At 56.9% G+C, this 17840-nt stretch overlaps 1 protein-coding gene across 1 annotated transcript; it reads left to right on the top strand.

Annotated features, from left to right (window-relative positions):
- Positions 1-6041: 6041 nt before the first annotated feature.
- Positions 6042-17773, top strand: Pde4c (phosphodiesterase 4C). Its single transcript, XM_050127702.1, has 15 exons — positions 6042-6218; positions 12976-13155; positions 13639-13675; positions 13758-13828; positions 13973-14025; positions 14305-14417; positions 14505-14598; positions 14926-15083; positions 15179-15277; positions 15561-15725; positions 15805-15904; positions 16115-16269; positions 16810-16932; positions 17330-17512; positions 17601-17773. Exons 1-15 carry the CDS (start codon positions 6046-6048, stop codon positions 17670-17672), a joined length of 1776 nt encoding a protein of 591 aa, XP_049983659.1. The 5' UTR covers positions 6042-6045; the 3' UTR covers positions 17673-17773.
- Positions 17774-17840: the final 67 nt, after the last annotated feature.

The following is a 17840-nucleotide window of genomic DNA, read 5'->3' as shown; positions in this document are numbered from 1 at the left end:
GAGGCTGGGGGGGGGGAGGAGTGAGTCGTGGGGGCTGTGGTGGGGGGAAAGGGGGCAGGAGCAGGCCCTGGGAAGGAGAGATGAGGATACAGGGCTTTGGGAGCTGTGTGGGAGGGTGTGGATTTTCTACTGGGGCTGAAAATCCTGGGAAGGTTAGGAACAAGGAAGCAACAGGCTCTGGGTGAATCTTGTGATAAGGTCTATAGATTCCAAGACAGGACCAGCACACAGGGACTCAGATGACAAGTTCAACCCAGGCTGTTCCCTTCCCAGGCTGTTCCCACCTGAGCCTGTTCCCACCCCAGGCTGTTGTTCTCACCTAAGCCTGTTCCCACCTTAGCCTGTTCCCTCCCTAGGCTGTTCCCACCTGAGCCTGTTCCCTCCCTAAGCTGTTCCCACCTGAGCCTGTTCCCACCCCAGGCTGCTCCCCACCTCAGGCTGCTCCCTACCCGTGGCTGCTCCCCAGCCCAGGCTGCTCCCCGCCCCAGGCTGCTCCCTACCTAGACCCAGCTGCCTCTGGCCTCACCCCTCCTGTAGCTGGGTTAGACCTGGTCAGCACCTCTTAGAAACTCCCTGATTGTTTTCCCCTTGCGGCTGAGGACCGGACCTCTGGCCAGGCCCCTCCAACAGCAGGGCTCACACGTTTCCTGAAGCTCTGCCAGCCCAGGTCTGCTCGGTGCTGTTTGACTCAGGTCTCTCCTAAGATTGGCGAAGGAGTTCTCACTCGTCCTAAGCCCTGATCACACTTGAATTCACGCTTCCTCTCACCATCTCCATCTCCAAACCAGGAGCTCTGGTGAGCACACTCCCAGCTCTGACTCCATTCCCAGCAACCCGGAGAGTGCATGACCAAAGCAGCCACACCCGCCAAGGAGCACCCTAGGGGGCGTTGCGCGTCTAGTGTATACAAGGCTCTGGAAGGCACAAAAAATCCCCAAATAGTTTTTCCATAATAAAATACAGAACCTGAGCCCGGTCCCAAGTGTTAGGTTGGGAGCCTAGGCCTCGGTCCCTGGCATCTATCTCAGCAGGCCAGGTCCTGACCCCTCCCTGGGGGTGGGGTCAGGACCACTCCCCAGGGTACTTAAGTGATCCCCCAAAAGAAGAACACGTGGTCCCCCTTTCTTCCTCCCGTGGGTCGCTTCCCGTTTCCCCCTCGGGGCCACCCGAGAGCGCAGATCTCCCATTAAACCTGGATATTTCTTAATTCGGCTTGTTTTGATTTGGCTTGATTGGGAATTTTTGCGTCGTCAGAGAGCTCGCTTAGGAAATATTCCTAACACTAAGGCCCTTCCCTGAGCCCCAGCCTCGACTTATCTCTGAGACCCTCCCCATACTTTCCCTGGGCCCCGTCCCAAGCTTCCCCCCCAGGTCTCCCCTGGGCTCCGCCCCCGACTTTTCTCTGAGCCCCGCCCAGCTCCATCCCTGAGACCCATCCCGACTTTTCCCGGGCCTCGACCCCAGGCCTTCTGCTGAAAATGGGGAAGGCTCTCTATAATGGTGAGTATTATAGTGAGTCTTAGAAGGATCAGATCGGGGCGTAAAGTAGAGAGAGGCTCAGTTCCGCCGGTGTGACCCGGACGGTCCAAAGCGGGGAGGAGCCTTGTCCTGCGCCCAGACCACGGCTCAGCTGATCACCAGGCTCAGCCGCTGTCTGTTCTCGCCCTGCCCCACCCGTGGGCCTGCTCTGGCCGAGGTTGCGTTTCAGGCCTCAGTTTCCCCACTTTACTCAGGAAAGAGCGGAAGAGGACTGAGTCGCCGCCTGGTCCCCACCGACCGCACCCTTCCCTGAAGGCCCGCTGCGGTCAGCACTGGACAGCTCCCTGCCATCCTGAGTCCCAGAAATGGAGTGTGCCCAGCTCGTGGCTCCCATGAACCTGAGTTCAAATCTCAGCATCCAGTGACCATGAGTGAGGGACAGGTTGTGGTCCTAGCGCCACAAAAGCTTTTTGTTTTGCTTTGTTTTGTTTTGAAGTGTAGGATTGAGGAGATGCCTGCCTGAGTTCAGTTCCAGGGGACCACAGGCTGAAAGCATAGAACCAGCTCTTGATATTTGTCCTCTGACCTCTATCTGTGGACTGTGTAAGATGTAAGCTCCCCATAAATAAACTGATAAAAATTAAATGCAATAAAACCACCACACACACACACACACACACACACACACACACACACACACTGAGCTCAGGGAAGCTGGGTGCTGGTTCTGGTGAGAGTTCTGTGAAGCTCAGGGTCCCCTGGAAATAAACCTGCACAGGATCTTGCTCATGTCATCTCATTGCCTCCCCAGCGAGTCCGGGAGCCCGTGGATTCTGGAACAGCCCCCGCCAGCGCCCTAGGTGGAGGTATGATCCGGAGACCTTTCTCAGGGACCCTGCTGCTGCCCCCTCTGTCCAGCCGCCTCACGTCCTCAGGGGAGGCAGAGTCTGATGCCCGTGTGGTTTTCACCATCGGAACTCGAGGAATCGAGAGAAGCCAGGGCCCAACTCAGAGCAGGTGAGGAGCCAGTTATGCCCAAGGAGGAAGAGTGTGCTGCCTGAGCCCTCATGGTTAGCTTGGGACAGGAGGTGAATGCCCACATTGTTCTGGGGACACTCTGGGCTGGGAAAGAGGCGGCCATGCTCAGGTTGGCCACGGCTGTCTAGACGGTGCCAGAGAAAGACTTGCCTAGCAGGTGGAGCAGAAGCTGCCAGATCAGTTTTTCTGGAAGGGCCCAGGGACGTAGGCAGGGGATGGACACCCCAAGACCGGGGGAGGGGGTGCTACAACAATTGGCACCAGTTTGACCATATTGGTATTTTTAAAAATCTCCAAACCAGGTGGGCATTGTTGCTCAGGTCTTGAGAGACTGAGCAGGAAAATGGTGAGCCTGTCCAGTTTGGCCAAAGTCTTCAAAAATATATAAATAAGAGAATCTCTGTGCCGGCAAAGATGGCTCAGTGGGTAAAGGTGCTGACCTACAAGCCTGACAATCTGAGTTTGATCCCTAAGACTCACACAGTGGAAGGGAGAGAGCCAACTCTCACAACGTGCCTCTGACTTATTCATGTGAGCTACGGCATGCCTACTGTCCCAGAAGTGACATCAATAGACAAATGCCACTTTTTATTTAAAAATTTAGAGCCCTTCTTAATTAGGGTTTTATTGTTGTGAGGAACACCATGACCAAAAGTAACTTGGGGAGGAAAGGGTATGTTTGGCTTACACTTCCACGTCACGGTTCCTCATCAAAGGAAGTCAGGACAGGAACTCAAATGGCAGGAGCTGATGCAGAGGCCATGGAGGGAGATGCTTGCTGGCTTGTTCCTCCTGGCTCACTTGGCTGGTTCCTCCCCAGCAGCCACCTGTTAGGAAAATGCCCCGCAGGCTTGCCTACAGTCAGCTCTTATGGGGGCTCTTTTTCAGCTGAGGGTCCCTCCTCTCTGTTGACTTCACATCATGTCAAGATGACATAGGACTAGCCAGGACAAAGTGCTGTAGGCCTGGGGCTAGATTTTGAATGATAAAGGGCTATAACTTAAACCAGGTGTGATGACATTTGGCAGCGGAGTGGAGGCAGGAGGATCAAGAGTACAAGGTCAGCCTCACTTCAGGGGCTGCTGGGTAGAACTGACATTCAGGCTGGGGTGAAAACAGACCCAGGATTGGGCTCAGCAGAGTCTGGGTGGGGGCACCCGTGTGTGGCCTATCATGGTGGCCCCCAGTGAAGGTGGGAGTGTCACGGTGGCTTTGAGAGCTCTGTGGTCACATGTAATATCTGTTTTCATCTTTGCAGTGAGGCCAAGGGGCATGGGAATCATGCTTAACTCCCCACTTCCCAAGATAGAAAATCTTGGGCAACTTAGCACTGTTACCTGGGATGGGATGGAAAAAAAGACTGAGGGACCAAGTGATGCTCAAAACCTTCAGGAGAAAGCCGTGCAGTGGTGGCGCACGCCTTTAATCCCAACACTCGGGAGGCAGAGGCAGGCGGATCTCTGTGAGTTCGAGGCCAGTCTGGTCTACAAGAGCTAGTGCCAGGACAGGCTCCAAAGCTACAGAGAAACCCTGTCTTGAAAAACAAACAAACAAACAAAAAAAATAAAAAAAACCTTCAGGAGAGTCTGGGAGGTGGTGCATGGCTTTAATCCCATCACCCCGAAGCAGAGGCAAGAGGATCTCTGTGAGTCTGAGGCCAGCCTGGCCTATATAGTGAGTTCTAGACCAGCCTGAGTTAGAAAGTAAGATACTGTCTCAGTCACTGTTCTGTTGCTGTGTAGAGACACCTTGACCGAGGTGACTCAGAAAAGAAAACTTTTATTATCTGGTTTATAGTCTAGGGTAGTCCACAGCCATCACAGTGAGGAGCACCATCATGGTGGGGAGCATGGTGGCAGCTGGCGGCAGGCCTGGTGCTGGGGCAGTAGCTGAGAGTGCACATCTGATCCTCAAGCAGGAGGCGAACAGATAAAGGCTGCACCTGGCCTGGGCTTTTTGTTTGTTTCTTTTGTTTACTTTTGTGAGACAGTTGTCTCACTATGTTGCCCTGGCTTTCCTGAAACTCTCTGTAGAACAGTCTGGTTTTGAACTCACAAAGATCTATCTGCCTCTGCCTTCCAAGTCCTGGGACTAAGGCATGCACCACCATGCCAGGTTGGCCTGGGCTTTTGAAATCTCAAAGCTCACTTCAGTGATTTAGCTCCTCCAAGGCCACACCTCCTAATCCTTCCCAAGCAACTCCACCAGCTGGGGACCAAGCACTCAAGCATGGGATCCCCATGAAGACCAACCATTCTCATTCCAACCACCCCAGGCCACGTCTCAAAACTAAAACTCAACCAAAGGAGAGAGAAAGAAGGAGGGGGGGGGAGAGAGGGAGAGAAAGGGAGAGAGAGAGAAAGAAAGAGAGAGTATTCCCTCAAGCCTACAGAACACTTGGCACACAGTGAACTCAGTCCTTTGAGGAATTTTATTTAAGAGAGAGACAGAGAGAGGGAGAGAGAGAGCTCGCACAGCAAGGCAGAGATTGTCTTTCTTTCACCATGTGGGTCTCAAGGACCAAGGTCAGGTCTTCAGTCTTCGTGGTAAGTGCCTGCATAGACTGCACCTCCTGGCTGGCTTCCTGTGTCTTGGGTCTGGGGAAGGAGCAGAGTTGGAGATGGTTTCCCTGTCACATCCCCTCATAACAAGCTCCTGAGGCCTGTTCCTGCCAGTTCCTTCCCAGCACAGTGCCCTCGGGAGACTCCCTCAGGCCTGAGGCATGGCACTGCCCTGGCCATCTCCTGCTCCACACTCAGTTCAATGTGCTGCCTACACACTTACACTTCTGTTATTAGGGTGGGAACTGTCCTCGCTGCTCTCCGCCACTCTCCAGGAAATTCCCCCTGAGACTAGGAGGGGTGGTGAGTGGGAATGGGAAGCTGAGACCAGGCAGGAATCCTGATTACAAGGTGGAGCCCTGGGGTGTCTTGGGGCCAATGAGATCTCGTGTCCTGTCGAGGATCTAGGCACCGTGGGGCTATAAAGACCCGGGTGTCTGCCGTGTCCTGCTGGCTGCCCTGAGAGCGCAGGCAAGGTAGGTCTTCATCTAACTCTTTAACCCCAGGGTGGGGACACGCTTAGAGTTCTTAGCACTGGCTTCCCCTCTGGCCTCTGCCTTTAGTGCCTGGGATCTCTGGCCTGTGACCTTGTGTGCACACGTCAGGGCGGTGTGTGTGTGTGTGTGTGTAGGGGGGTGGAGGTACCTCCAATTTTGCCGTTTTACTGGGACCCCTCTTCCGACGGCTGGGACTGGACCTGCAAGCCTGCCTCTCTGAGTATGCTGACGAGCCTGCGGTGTGTCTCCAGGGAACGGACCCTGAATCCACCGAGGCTTCTTGCTCAAGAGGCCAGGAACTTCCGTGACCGGTGGGGGTAGCTTCAGATCTGAGTCCTGTGATCTTTCCTGCCTGGCTTCAGCACCGCGGAGAGGGAGGCTCCTTGGGGTGGGATCCCGGCTCTGGACACAGCCCCTCCCGGGGCCGCCCACGGTCTCTCTTTCCTTTCCTTGGTTTTGGGGGGCCGCGCATGGAGACCCTGGGTGTCAGCCGCGCAGGAGTCCCACGGCCCCCGAAGCATTTGTGGAGGCAGCCACGGCGCCCCATCCGCATCCAGCGGCGCTTCCACTCGGACCCGGAGCCCAGCGAGTGGTCTATGCTCCTGAAGTCCTGGCGCTCGTGGCCCAGCTCCTTCCACCGCCGGTAGGTGGGAGGGCGGAGCCTGACTGAGAAGGCGGGACATGGGGCGGGACCTGTTTGAGGAGATGACAACTATTGTGGGGGAGGGCCTGGAGCTAGTTGGCTAACACGAATGGGCACCTGTCACGGTTTGCGTGGGGGCGGGAATCAAGCCCCTAGCTGCTAGTAGAAAGTAGGCGGAGCCTGGAGGGGATGGATGGCGCCTGCCTGGGTGGGCGTGGTCGGTGTTGGGAAGGGCAGGGTGTCAGAGTTGGGGGGGGACTCGTTGGGTGAGGGAAGGTCCTGGTCTTTAGGAAGGCAGGGTCGGTCGAGGGGAAAGGACACTGGAAGAGATGAGGCGGGGTGTAAGTGGGCGTGGTCTGCAGAGGACTGCGGGTTGAGGGTGTTGTTGAGTCCCGAGCGTGTGGAGAGGTGTGCCTTGGTTGGGTGTAGAAGAATCCAGACCTCTCCAGAGGTACGGCAGGGGCGGGACCTGAGGTTTGTGGGCTGGGCCAGTGAACTGGGTCTGAGCTGAGCGGCGCCTACTAGCGGTGGAGTGTCCGGGCTCCTAGGCTGGCGGGGCAGGGGCGCGGCCTGGAGGTGATGAAGCCGAGTCTGGAGGACTGTGGGTTCAGTGTCTTCTGGGGGAGGGGATGGGCAGGGTTGAGCACCTGCTGCTGGGCTGGCGTGGTGCAGAAGGGTCCGGGCTACTCCTGCGGACTACATGGGAAGCCTTTGTTTGGTATTAGAAGTGCACTTTGGAGGAAAAGCTGTGTCTAAGCGAAGTGGCCTTGGATGAGTGACTCAGGGTGCCCCGTGCCATGGGCCCCCGGTGTTCTGTGGCACCTACAGGTGACAGTCTGAACAGTGGCCCACCGCAGGCGATGGTCCGCTGCCAGGCTCCAGTCGTCTGTGTCTTTATTGGTCCCCACTCAAGTGTATCGCCGCAGTTATGTATGGGCTGAGTTTCGTTTTGGGCCGCATTGGTGTGTCAGCAGCTAGGTGGGGCTGTCCTTGCCAGTCCTCTGCCGGGCTTCAGCGGAGGGGGCTGCTTTAGAATGTTCACAAGTGTTCAGGAGGCCTTGCAAACTCCTCTCGGCATCCAGGTGGCCCTTAGGCTGCTAAGGAAAGACAGAACCCAAACCGTGGTGCTGGTAAGCAGTTCACCATGGCTTGCCGCTTGCCCCCATCCTTGCGGGACAGAACACAGTCTTTACACTTAAGGATTAGGGAGCTATATGGTGGGGGGAGTCTCATACCTTTAATCCCAGCACTCCAGATGTAGAGAAGCAGGCAGATCTCTGAGTGGACGCCAGCCTGGTCTACAGAGTTCCAGGGCAGCCTGGACTACATAGGAAGACCTTGTTTTAGAAAAGAAGGAAGAGTGGAGGTGGACCTGGAGAGATGGCTCAGCAGTGTCTCCCGTGGCAATCTGATATTAACCCCCATCTAATTTTAAAGTATTAAGAATAAACTATTGCCGGGCGATGATGGCGCACGCCTTTAATCCCAGCACTAGGGAGGCAAAGGCAGGCAGATCTCTGTGAGTTCGAGACCAGCCTGGTCTACAGAGCTAGTTCCAGGACAGGCTCCAAAGCCACAGAGAAACCCTGTCTCGAAAAAAAAAAAAAAAGAATAAACTATAGTGGCGTAGTGGTGCACAACTTTAATCCCAGCATTTGAGAGGCAGAAGCAGGCGGATCTCCCTGAGTCTGAGGCCAGCCTGGGCTACAGAGTGAGTTCCAGGACAGCTGGGGCTACGCAGAGAAACCCTGTTTTGAAAAACAAAGCAAGAAAAATTACGAAATGAAAGGAGGAGGACCCGAGGCTGTGGCTGTGTTGGCAGCTCGCTCGCCTGCCACACTGGCAGCCCTGGGTTCCCACACCTGCCCTCCGGGCACTCCTAGCTAGAGGACCACCATCTACAGCCGCACAGCCAGTGTGAGGCCAGCCTGGGCTATGAGAAACCCTGTTTAAGAAGGGAAAGGAACAGAGTGAAGTTCATGCACTCCTGCTTCTAGAACAAGACATACGGGATAAGAGACTCCACTGGGGCACAGCAGTGTCCCCGGAGGACAGTGTGTGTCTGTGTATGGGTGTCTCCAACTGTGGCTGTGTCCCCAGGGCCAGGCACAGTCATCGAGTCCTTGGTGGGTCTGGGGAGAGGCCTTTGGACAGAATGAGCTCTCAAGATGGAGCTCAGCCAAGGGAACCTAGGCCACATCACTGCCCCTCTGGGCACCGTTGTGCTCCTGGGCCACCCAGCATCACAGCCCGCAACCTGCCTGGAGCACCCTGGGTCCTTCAGTGCAGAGGACTGGGTCTGTGCCCCAGTTGACCTCGCAGAGCCTGCCCCACCCTCTCCAGTGACTCATGATTTTCCATTTTCAAGAAAGAACAAACACATTTCCTTTGGGCCTCCTCTGATGCAGGGAGGGGAGACCCCACGTGCTCCCCTGCTTCACCTCACGGAAGTCAAGCTCAGGGCTGGAGACGGATGTTCTGACCCCTAGGCTGAGCCTCCTCACACCAGCCGTGGATGGAGCAGGTGTAGGTAGGTCAGGACACCTTGTTCAGAAAGTATTTACGAAGCACCTTCTGTTTACCAGGTGTGACTTGAGAACCTATAAAGATGGCCACACAGGTGGCTTTGTTGGAGTCCCGGGGTGGGAGTCGGTCAGGAAGATGGAGGATGTGAAGTGGTGTGGAGCAGGGGAAGGGGTGCCCTGCCCCGAGAGCTGGGGAGGAGCTTTCCTAACACCTACCGTCGAGGGTATGGCCGAAAGCAAGGCAGACCTGGGGCAGCAGATGGAGGAGAGGCTGGAGCCCAGGTGGCAGAGAAGACCCGGCAGAGGCTGGCTGCAGAGATGATTCCAGCTGAGGTGGATGGAGGCCATAGGAGGCCCTGGAGGACAGGTGGCTCCGCCCTGTCTCTGGGCCTCCTGGTAACAGAAAAGAGCTCTCCTGGGGGGAAAGAGGATTCAAATAGAAAGCAATGAAGGCCATGGGGTGACCAGAGACTTCTAGGTGCTCCCTGAGGTCACACAGCAATGTAAGTACAGGCCAGGATGAGGGTTGTGGCCTAGCTGGACTGAAGCCCTTGAAGCTCATGGGGGCCAGACTTTGAATGTCCAGTCCAGTCTTTGTGGCTTCTACTCTGTGGACATTTCTCTGTATTAAAAGCTGCTAATAATACATGACTGTTGGAGCCATTAATGAAACACAAATTTGACTGAATGAAGCAGTCATAGTACAGCCATTAATAAAATAACGCTGGGCTGGAAGAGGCTCAGACACGAGCATCCACTGACCTAGGCTACTGTGAACTCACACTGCCAAGTGACCCAACCTCTCCCCTGCTGCCAGCATTTTGGCACTACAAAGGTCACATTGTTGTCTTCACTTTCTATTTTCCATGATTTTGAGGGTGGAACTGAATCCCTCTGGGACCACAGTGATCTTTCCTCAGGCCTGGAGTAATGTCAGGACTTCCTGGACCCTGCCTGGTAACCTCTGCTCCCTAGAGAATGGCCACAATTAGCTGTGGTCCGGCAGCCACTTTCTCATCACTGACTCTGAAGTCTGTTCCCAGCAGGTGTCAGGTTGGGGACTGGCGGGCTAGAAGGACCTCCTGGCTTGGCGTCTGAGCCCCCCAGGTGGCCGTGTGACCCGTCTGTACAGTGGACATATCTCAGCTCCAGCCGTGGTCACTTAGGTCCCCACTGAAGTCTTGCTCCAAATCCATGGACCTTATGACTGGAAGCCTGGGTGTCACCTTTCTGGGGACATGCAGGGCAAGGCCTGGGCTGCAGGGCGTGTCCCCCACCTCAGCCTGCCCATTGGGCATTCTTGGTCTTTCCTTTGCCTGTGACGTGAGTGAGCCTCAGTTTCCCCTTTTGTCAATTGCAACTAGACCCTGTGACTCCAAGAGACTGCACAGATCCTGTTTCCCGGACCATGGGGTCCTTCTGCTGGTGGGGTGGGGACATCTGGAGCAGCCCTGGCAGAAGGCCCTGCCGGCGGATGTTTGTCAGGGAGACACAGCCTAGCTATTGAAATGGTCCAGACGCAGGGCCTGGGGATTGTCACAGCCGATGGGGTCATGCAGGGACCTGGGGGCTGGAGCTTCACTGCAGCGCGGCCGCTCACCGTCCAGGGAAGCTCGGTGCCTTGCACGGTGCTTCAGTTTCCCCACCTGGCAAAGGATTTGTCATTCCTGTTTCGATCTCTGGGGCGTCCTAACTCACGAATTGATCTGGATCACTGTGGGCTGTGGCGACCCTACCTCAGGGATTTCTCTCCTATGAAGGACATCCTCCGGTCTCCCACATGACTTTTTTGAGACAGGGTCTCTCTTTAAAGTCGGGGTGCATTTGAATTCCGCGGGTGTCACAGCGATGGACTCTCAGACCGACACCGGCACCAACCCTTAACCAGGGCTTGGTCACATACATCTATCTATCTTTCCAGCACTCGGGAGGCTGAGGCACGAGGATTGGTATGAGTTTGCAATCAGCCTGGGCTGCAGAGTGAGTTCAAAGTCAGCTTGGGCTACCTGAGGCCCTGTCTAAAAAAAAAATAAATAAATAAACAAATAATTAATTAAATAAAACAAATAAATATATAATTAAAAATAGACTTAGAGAACAGAGTCGCAGGTATGCTGTGCCTCAGTTTCCCCCAGAGGCCACGGTGGGAGACGCACAGCGATGGGCGGGGCCTGGCCCTCTTCTCTGTCCTCGGCTCCGCCCCGGAGCGTCTAAAAAGGCCCTGATTCCCGGGTCCTGCCTCAGCCCCGCCATGCAGGGCCCCGCGGCGCCTGGCTCCCCCCGGGGGTCCCCACGCGGCTCCCCCGCGCTCTTCAGGAAGTTGCTGATGAACCAGAGCATCCGCCTGCAGCGCCGTTTCACAGTGGCCCATCCGCTTTGGTGAGGCGAGCGTCCGGGACAAGGAGTTGGGGGGGGGGGGCAAGCAGAAGCAGCGGCAGCCACCACGTTGGGCTCAGGCGTTGATTCGCCCGCGTCCCTCCTCTCTGCCCTGCCTCTGCCTCTCTCTCAGTTGGTGCCTGTCTGTCTGTCTGTCTGTCTGTCTGTCTGTCTGTCTGTCTCTGTCCGCTCCATTTACCGCTTCGACGCACGCTGAGGGGACCAACCCACTGTGTCCCGACCCGGCCGATCTAGGGCGCAAGGGTGATGGGGGCGCCGGACCGAAGTCCCAGCCCTCGGCGACCACACGGGACGCTGATAGATCTCGTGGGGGTCGGGGCTGGGGGTCGGATGGGGGCTTCTGAGGCAGGGGTGAAGTTCCCAGATTCCTTTCCGGGTTCGAATCCCGGCCTGTGCTAAGGAGTTGTGACCTCGTGGGCTGCGCATTTATTTACTCAGAGTCAAGGAGACTCAGGGTGCATTGTCACCAGGCCTCTGCATTAATTTCGCGGGGACTGCTTGCCGACTGAGTGCAGCACCAGAGACGGGCGGTCCCGCACCCAGGTCACACAGCCTTTTAGTGACAGCTGGGAGGTGTGTGATCCTGGGGGAGGAGCGGTCCTGTTCCGGACCACGAGCAACCAACCGTCTCTAGGATGTGAAGGGAGTGGCCTGTCTGGTACTCAAAAGTGAGCCTGAGGACCGATGGCAGGTCCTCAGCAGGTTGGACCTGAACGCGGGTCGGTGCCTCAGTTTACCCATCTGGCCTACCCGCTGGTGCCGTTCCCACAGTCAGAACACAGACCGGCGAGGTGCTGTTCGCGTCATGGAACTATCGCCTGACCCCGCCAACCTCGGCTAAGTTTAGAGCAGAAACAAAATCAGCTTCTCAGCCCCAAGGAATCGCAAGCCAGTCCTTAACCCTCCGCGTCCAAAGGCTGGATTCGAACCCAGCACCCTGCAGTTGCCCCTGCCTCTATTTTTTCAGTCGTCCCAGGGTGGGACTGGGAAAGGGTTCTCCATCCTCAGGCATTGGGATGGCGAGCTTGGGGAGCTCATAGGGACCCCGGGGCGCCCTGGGCCAGGAGACACTGAAGATTGACGGAGCCCCGCCCATCGTGGCGTCACGAAGCCTGACTGTGCGGTGCCCTGAAAAAACCCCCCCGAGGGAATCTGGCGGAAAGGACAACAGCTGAGCGAAGCCGGACTAGGGCCGAGGATGCACGAATCCACCCGAACTCGTCCAAACCTCGTCGGATGAATGGAGCCGAGGTCATCTGGCCAACTGGCCAGGACCCTGACGGAATGACCTTTGGGTTACCGCGGACGATCCCGTGACCGCATCCCAAGGTCGCCACCTCCCTGCTGCGCCCCGTTTCTGCCACACACACCTCTTTTTAAACGTTTATCTATTTTATGAGTGTTTCGGCTGAATGTGTGTGAGCACCACGCGCGTGGGAAGCCAGAAGAGGGCGTCGGGTCCCCTGAGAATGGAGTCACAGTTGTGAGCCATCATGTGGGAAGCGAACCCCAGTCCTGTGCAGAGCAGCCCGAGTTCTTAACGGCTGAGCCGGCTCTCGCGCACCCCACACCCCTTCTGACCTCTAACCCCACGAAGAGGAGCACAGACCGACCCCACCTTGGGGGCCGGGGCTTGCAGAAGCTGGAGGCCTCGGCAGGGGGCGCGGCCGGCGGGTGGGCGGGGCCTGGTGGGCGGGGCCGTTCGCCCTGGACTCGCTTAGGCTCGCCTCAGTGGTCCCATCTTTGGCGGTGGGCGGGTGCAGAGCTCCAGGGAGGGTGCCACAGTGGACCGACGCCTCTGCTCCCTGACCTTACCTCTCTGTTCCTGCCTTCAGCTTCGACCTGGAAAATGGGCTCGTGAGCTGCAGAGGCCCCTTGGACCCTCAATCTGGCCGCGTCCTCCAGCCCCCTGGCCAGCAAGGCCAGCGGCGCGAGTCCTTCCTGTACCGCTCCGACAGTGACTATGAGCCTTCATCGAAGGCTGTGTCCCGGAACTCCTCGGTGGCCAGTGATCTGTGAGGCCCCTTCCTCCTTTTAGAAAACTCTTAGCAAGTTCTTCCCAGGAACCCCCAAGTGAGGTTTTGGAGTTTTGAAGTAGGAGTTTCCCAGAGTGTTTACTGTTAACATCCAGCATATAGCGAATACCAATGGTCTGCTGGGGACAGCGTGGCACATTAATCCGTGAACAGTAAGGTCAATCAGCAGCAGCTCACAAATACTTTTATTTTTTTTTAAATTTTCGAGACGGAAAAATACTTTTATTTGAGCACCCTAGTAGCTGTGACGAGAAGGGAAACAGTTACTTCTGTCCTGACTCTTAGACCCCTACTGTCATTAGGACTCAGTTTCCCCATTTTAGATGTGGATAATATGCTGGGGATTGGTTGGACAGGTTGTAGTTTTCTCTGGGAGAGCCAGAACCTGAAGGCCCGAGTCAGGAATCTTTAGAGGGGGCTCTCTGAAGCCAGCGGATGTCCTCACTGGTGGCCTTCCTGCAGATATGGAGAAGACATGATTGTCACGCCCTTCGCACAGGTGGGTGTCCCCATTGCCCTTAGCCGCGAACACGCAGGGGACCCGGGTGGCCTCTTACAGCTGAACACCTTGCTCACCACAGGTTCTGGCCAGTCTCAGAACGGTCCGCAGCAACGTGGCCACCCTTGCCCATAACCCAGGCAGTGCCACCAGGTATTGAGAGTGTGGCGGAGGGACAGGACCTGAAGGTGTGGGGTGCTTTGGGTGCTTGAGGTGCGGGGGTGGGGAGAATGGGGGTTTGGACGGGTCTGGAGAGCCTGGAGAGGTGGGCCCTCTCTGATGTCCCTGTCTGCGCAGGCAGCCGCTCTTGGGTACCCCTCCGTGTAGCAGCCAGCTGGCCGCCCCCACAGGTATGCACCCTCACTTCCACCTCGAGGGCAGCTGTTGGAGTCTCTCAGCTCATTGTAAGCCGGCTTCCCCCCAAACCCACCTTTACGTGGAGTCCGAGTCCGTTCCCTGTCATTCTCCTGCCCATGTTACAGGCTACAGAGGGCTGTGGGCTTGTCTGGGTCTCACAGCACTCGCGGGAGCTGTGGAACTGTGGCCAGGGGCTCCAAGGGTTGGGGTGCGGAGGTGGAGTGGCACAGGCTCTCCACCGGGGGTCCCTCCCTGACTCGCCTGGCCTCCAGAGGACGCTGGGCTGCAGCTGGCGCAGGAGACGCTGGAGGAGATGGACTGGTGCCTGGTGCAGTTGGAGACACTGCAGACGCGGCGCTCGGTGGGAGAGATGGCATCCAACAAGGTGGGGATCCAGCACCCCTGCTCGTCCCCCTCCCTGCTCATCCTCCTCCCTGATCACCTCCTCCCTGCCACCCTTCCTGCTCCACAGTTCAAGCGCATGCTCAACCGCGAGTTGACCCATCTGTCGGAAACCAGCCGCTCAGGGAACCAGGTGTCGGAGTACATCTCCCAGACCTTCCTGGGTGAGCCGCCTGGGCAACCTCCTGAGGGAGGACAAGCAGACACCATTACAACCCTTCTATAGAGGAGACGGAGATCTCACCCAACACAGTTAGTTGGTCAGGGCCGAAGGAAAGTGATGGACAGGGACACTTTCGGGAGGACAGGACATGGCAGGTAGCGTTCTGAAGCATGAGTAGGAGTTTGGGGAACGTGTGAGTCAAGTCACAAAGAAAACCTGCTGATGAGCTGCTGACCGAGGGAACAGGTGTGCCTGGGATCCGGTTAGAACCAGAACTTGAGCTTGGCAGGCTCAGCAGCGGTGAGAGTGAGCCACCCGCTCTCTGCAGACCAGCCGGCGGAGGTGGAGCTTCCCAGGCTGCCCACCGAGGACACGCGGCCCATGTCCCGGATCAGTGCCCTGCGCGGGCCCCGCCCCGCCAGCCTCCCCACAACTGCCGTCCCCCGCTTCGGGGTCCAGACAGACCAGGAGGCACAGCTGGCTAAGGTCGGTCTCCCCAGAGCTACGGGCCTCAGTTTCCCTCCCTGGACACTGGGCAGCCAGCGACAGTGGAGCCGCTGACGCTGCCTGGTCACTCGTAGGAACTTGAAGACACCAACAAGTGGGGACTTGATGTGTTCAAAGTGGCTGAGCTGAGCGGGAACCGGCCGCTCACAGCCGTCATGTTCAGCGTCTTCCAGGTGCCTCCCCGGGACGTTCGGTCCTCAGTTCTTCCCTGAAGCACGAGTGGGGCCGTTTAAACGGGGCGTTGAAGGACGAATAGGAATTTACTGGGCTTAATGGCTATTTTAGTCAAGGCACAGCGCTGTTCTGGCCCTGAAAAGACCTAGATCGGAACAGCGGGTTCCCCATCCGTGTTGGGGGACAAAGAAGAATTATGGGACATTGGAGGATAGATAGGAGTGGGGTGAGCTGAGCTGGAGCACAAAGCCAAGGCCCTGAGCGGGGTCTGTGTCACACCAGGAACGGGACCTGCTCAAGACGTTCCAGATTCCGGCGGACACGCTGCTGACGTTCCTGCTCACGCTGGAGGCTCACTACCACGCTGACGTGGCATACCACAACAGTGTGCATGCCGCGGACGTGGCCCAGTCCGTGCACGTGTTGCTGGGCACCCCTGCCCTGGAGGTATCATGCCCGGCTGAGGACAGTGGGTGAGCGCAGGGGAGAGTGCCACCCTTGGCCCTGACGCCCCGGACCTGCCCAGGCTGTGTTCACAGATCTGGAAGTCTTGGCGGCTATCTTTGCATGCGCTATCCACGACGTGGACCACCCGGGCGTCTCCAATCAGTTTCTCATCAACACCAGTGAGTGAGGTGACCATAGACAGCTGCTCAAGACAGCCCGGGCCACCTTAGCGCGCAGACTCAGAGGCGTGTCCGGGGCTCGGATGGCTTTCTGCATGAAGGGGCATTAGAGTTTGGGCTTCACCGCATACTTAGGAGTTGACTAGTGGCGTCCCCACCCCAGCTGTCTTTGGGTGGAGTGGGGTCCCGAGGCCTTGGCTGTTCCCATAGACTCGGAGCTGGCGCTGATGTACAATGACATGTCGGTGTTGGAGAACCATCACCTGGCGGTGGGCTTCAAGCTCTTGCAGGCAGAAAACTGCGACATCTTCCGGAACCTCAGCGCTAAGCAGAGACTGAGTCTGCGCAGGATGGTCATAGACATGGTGATGTCACGGCGCGGGGCGGGGCCTCTTTCGCACAGCGTGCTGACAGGCACGGATTCACGCTGGCCTACTTGGTTTTATCCTACCTGGTGGGTTGTCAGGCTCGGGCTTTCGTATCTCCTCTATAAATTCAACAGGCTTTATTAGGCGCCTGTTGTGTACGTCTCCCGAGGATTTTCCTTTGTTATTGTTTATATTTTTGGAATTTATGATTCCCCCTACCTCCACTTCTGTGCCCACAGAAAGGTGGCTTCAGCTGACAGCTGTGCCAGGGCGTCTCTGGGGTCTGACGGCCCCGGGGCCAGTGTCCCTGGCCTGGGTGACCCCCCCCCGCGTGTGTCTGTGGGCACACCTCTGGTGGCCCCGGAGTTTTAGAGCCCAGATTGGATCCCGCCTCAGCTCTCAACCCAGCCACAGCTTCCCGTGCTCCGCTTCTCAGCCTCCTGCACTTCTCAGCCTCTTCCTGCAGGGGGGGGGGGACGACGACACTGAGGAACGGAGGTCTCAGAAGTGCAGCATCGACTACTTCATGTGCCCCAGGTGCTGGCCACAGACATGTCTAAACACATGAGCCTCCTGGCCGAGCTCAAGACCATGGTGGAGATGAAGAAGGTGACCAGCCTCGGGGTCCTGCTCCTGGACAACTACTCCGACCGTATCCAGGTGTGGGAGCAGGCCAGAGCCTCAGTTTCCCCCTTTGCACTCTGTAACCCAGAAGTCTGGGAACTCGCCATCCTCACCGTCTTCTTGCATCGGCCTCCTGAGTGCTGGGATTAAATGCACACACGCACACATGTGCACACATGTGCACACGCACACATGCACAGACATATATGCACACACACGCGTGCACACACACATCCATTTTCTAGTTGGTGCATTTATGAAGCACTAACTGTTTACATTGCTGGAACTACCTGGTGTGATGCCTGTGTCTTAGCCACTCCTCCAGGCCTCAGTTTTCCCACCTGGAAGATGGGTGCTCTGGGCACTGATTTTAGGGATACAGTGAGGTGGGGGTGTGACCAGGCCCTCTGAGCCCCCACCCTACCCTCTGCAGGTCCTACAGAGCCTGGTGCACTGCGCCGACCTCAGCAACCCCACCAAACCACTGCCGCTCTACCGCCAGTGGACTGACCGCATCATGGCCGAGTTTTTCCAGCAGGGTGACCGTGAACGCGAGTTGGGCCTGGACATCAGCCCCATGTGTGACAAGCACACTGCCTCTGTGGAGAAGTCCCAGGTGTGTGTGCTGGGGTTTCACCCAGCTGGGGGGTAGGAACCAGGGCGACCTGGTTGACTGTGACCCCATGACCGTTCTTGCCTGATAGGGTCTGTGCTCCACCACTGGGTGGACAGGGATTCTCTGTGTAGCCCTGACTGTCCTGGAACTCACTCTGTAGACAGGATGGCCTTGAACACAGATCTGCCTGCCTCTGCCTCCCGAGTGCTTGGATAAGGCACATGCCACCATCACCTGGTGATCACCTGGCTAGGGCAGATTCTGGATTTGGTGTTTTTTTTTTTTTATTATTTATTTATTTATTTATTTATTTATTTATTTATTTATT

Source organism: Alexandromys fortis, unplaced genomic scaffold (genome assembly GCF_014885135.2).
Source record: "Alexandromys fortis isolate MF-2015 unplaced genomic scaffold, M_Fortis_MF-2015_v1.1 scaffold_284, whole genome shotgun sequence".
NCBI lineage: Eukaryota > Metazoa > Chordata > Mammalia > Rodentia > Cricetidae > Alexandromys > Alexandromys fortis.
This window is presented reverse-complemented; position numbering and strand designations above follow the sequence as displayed.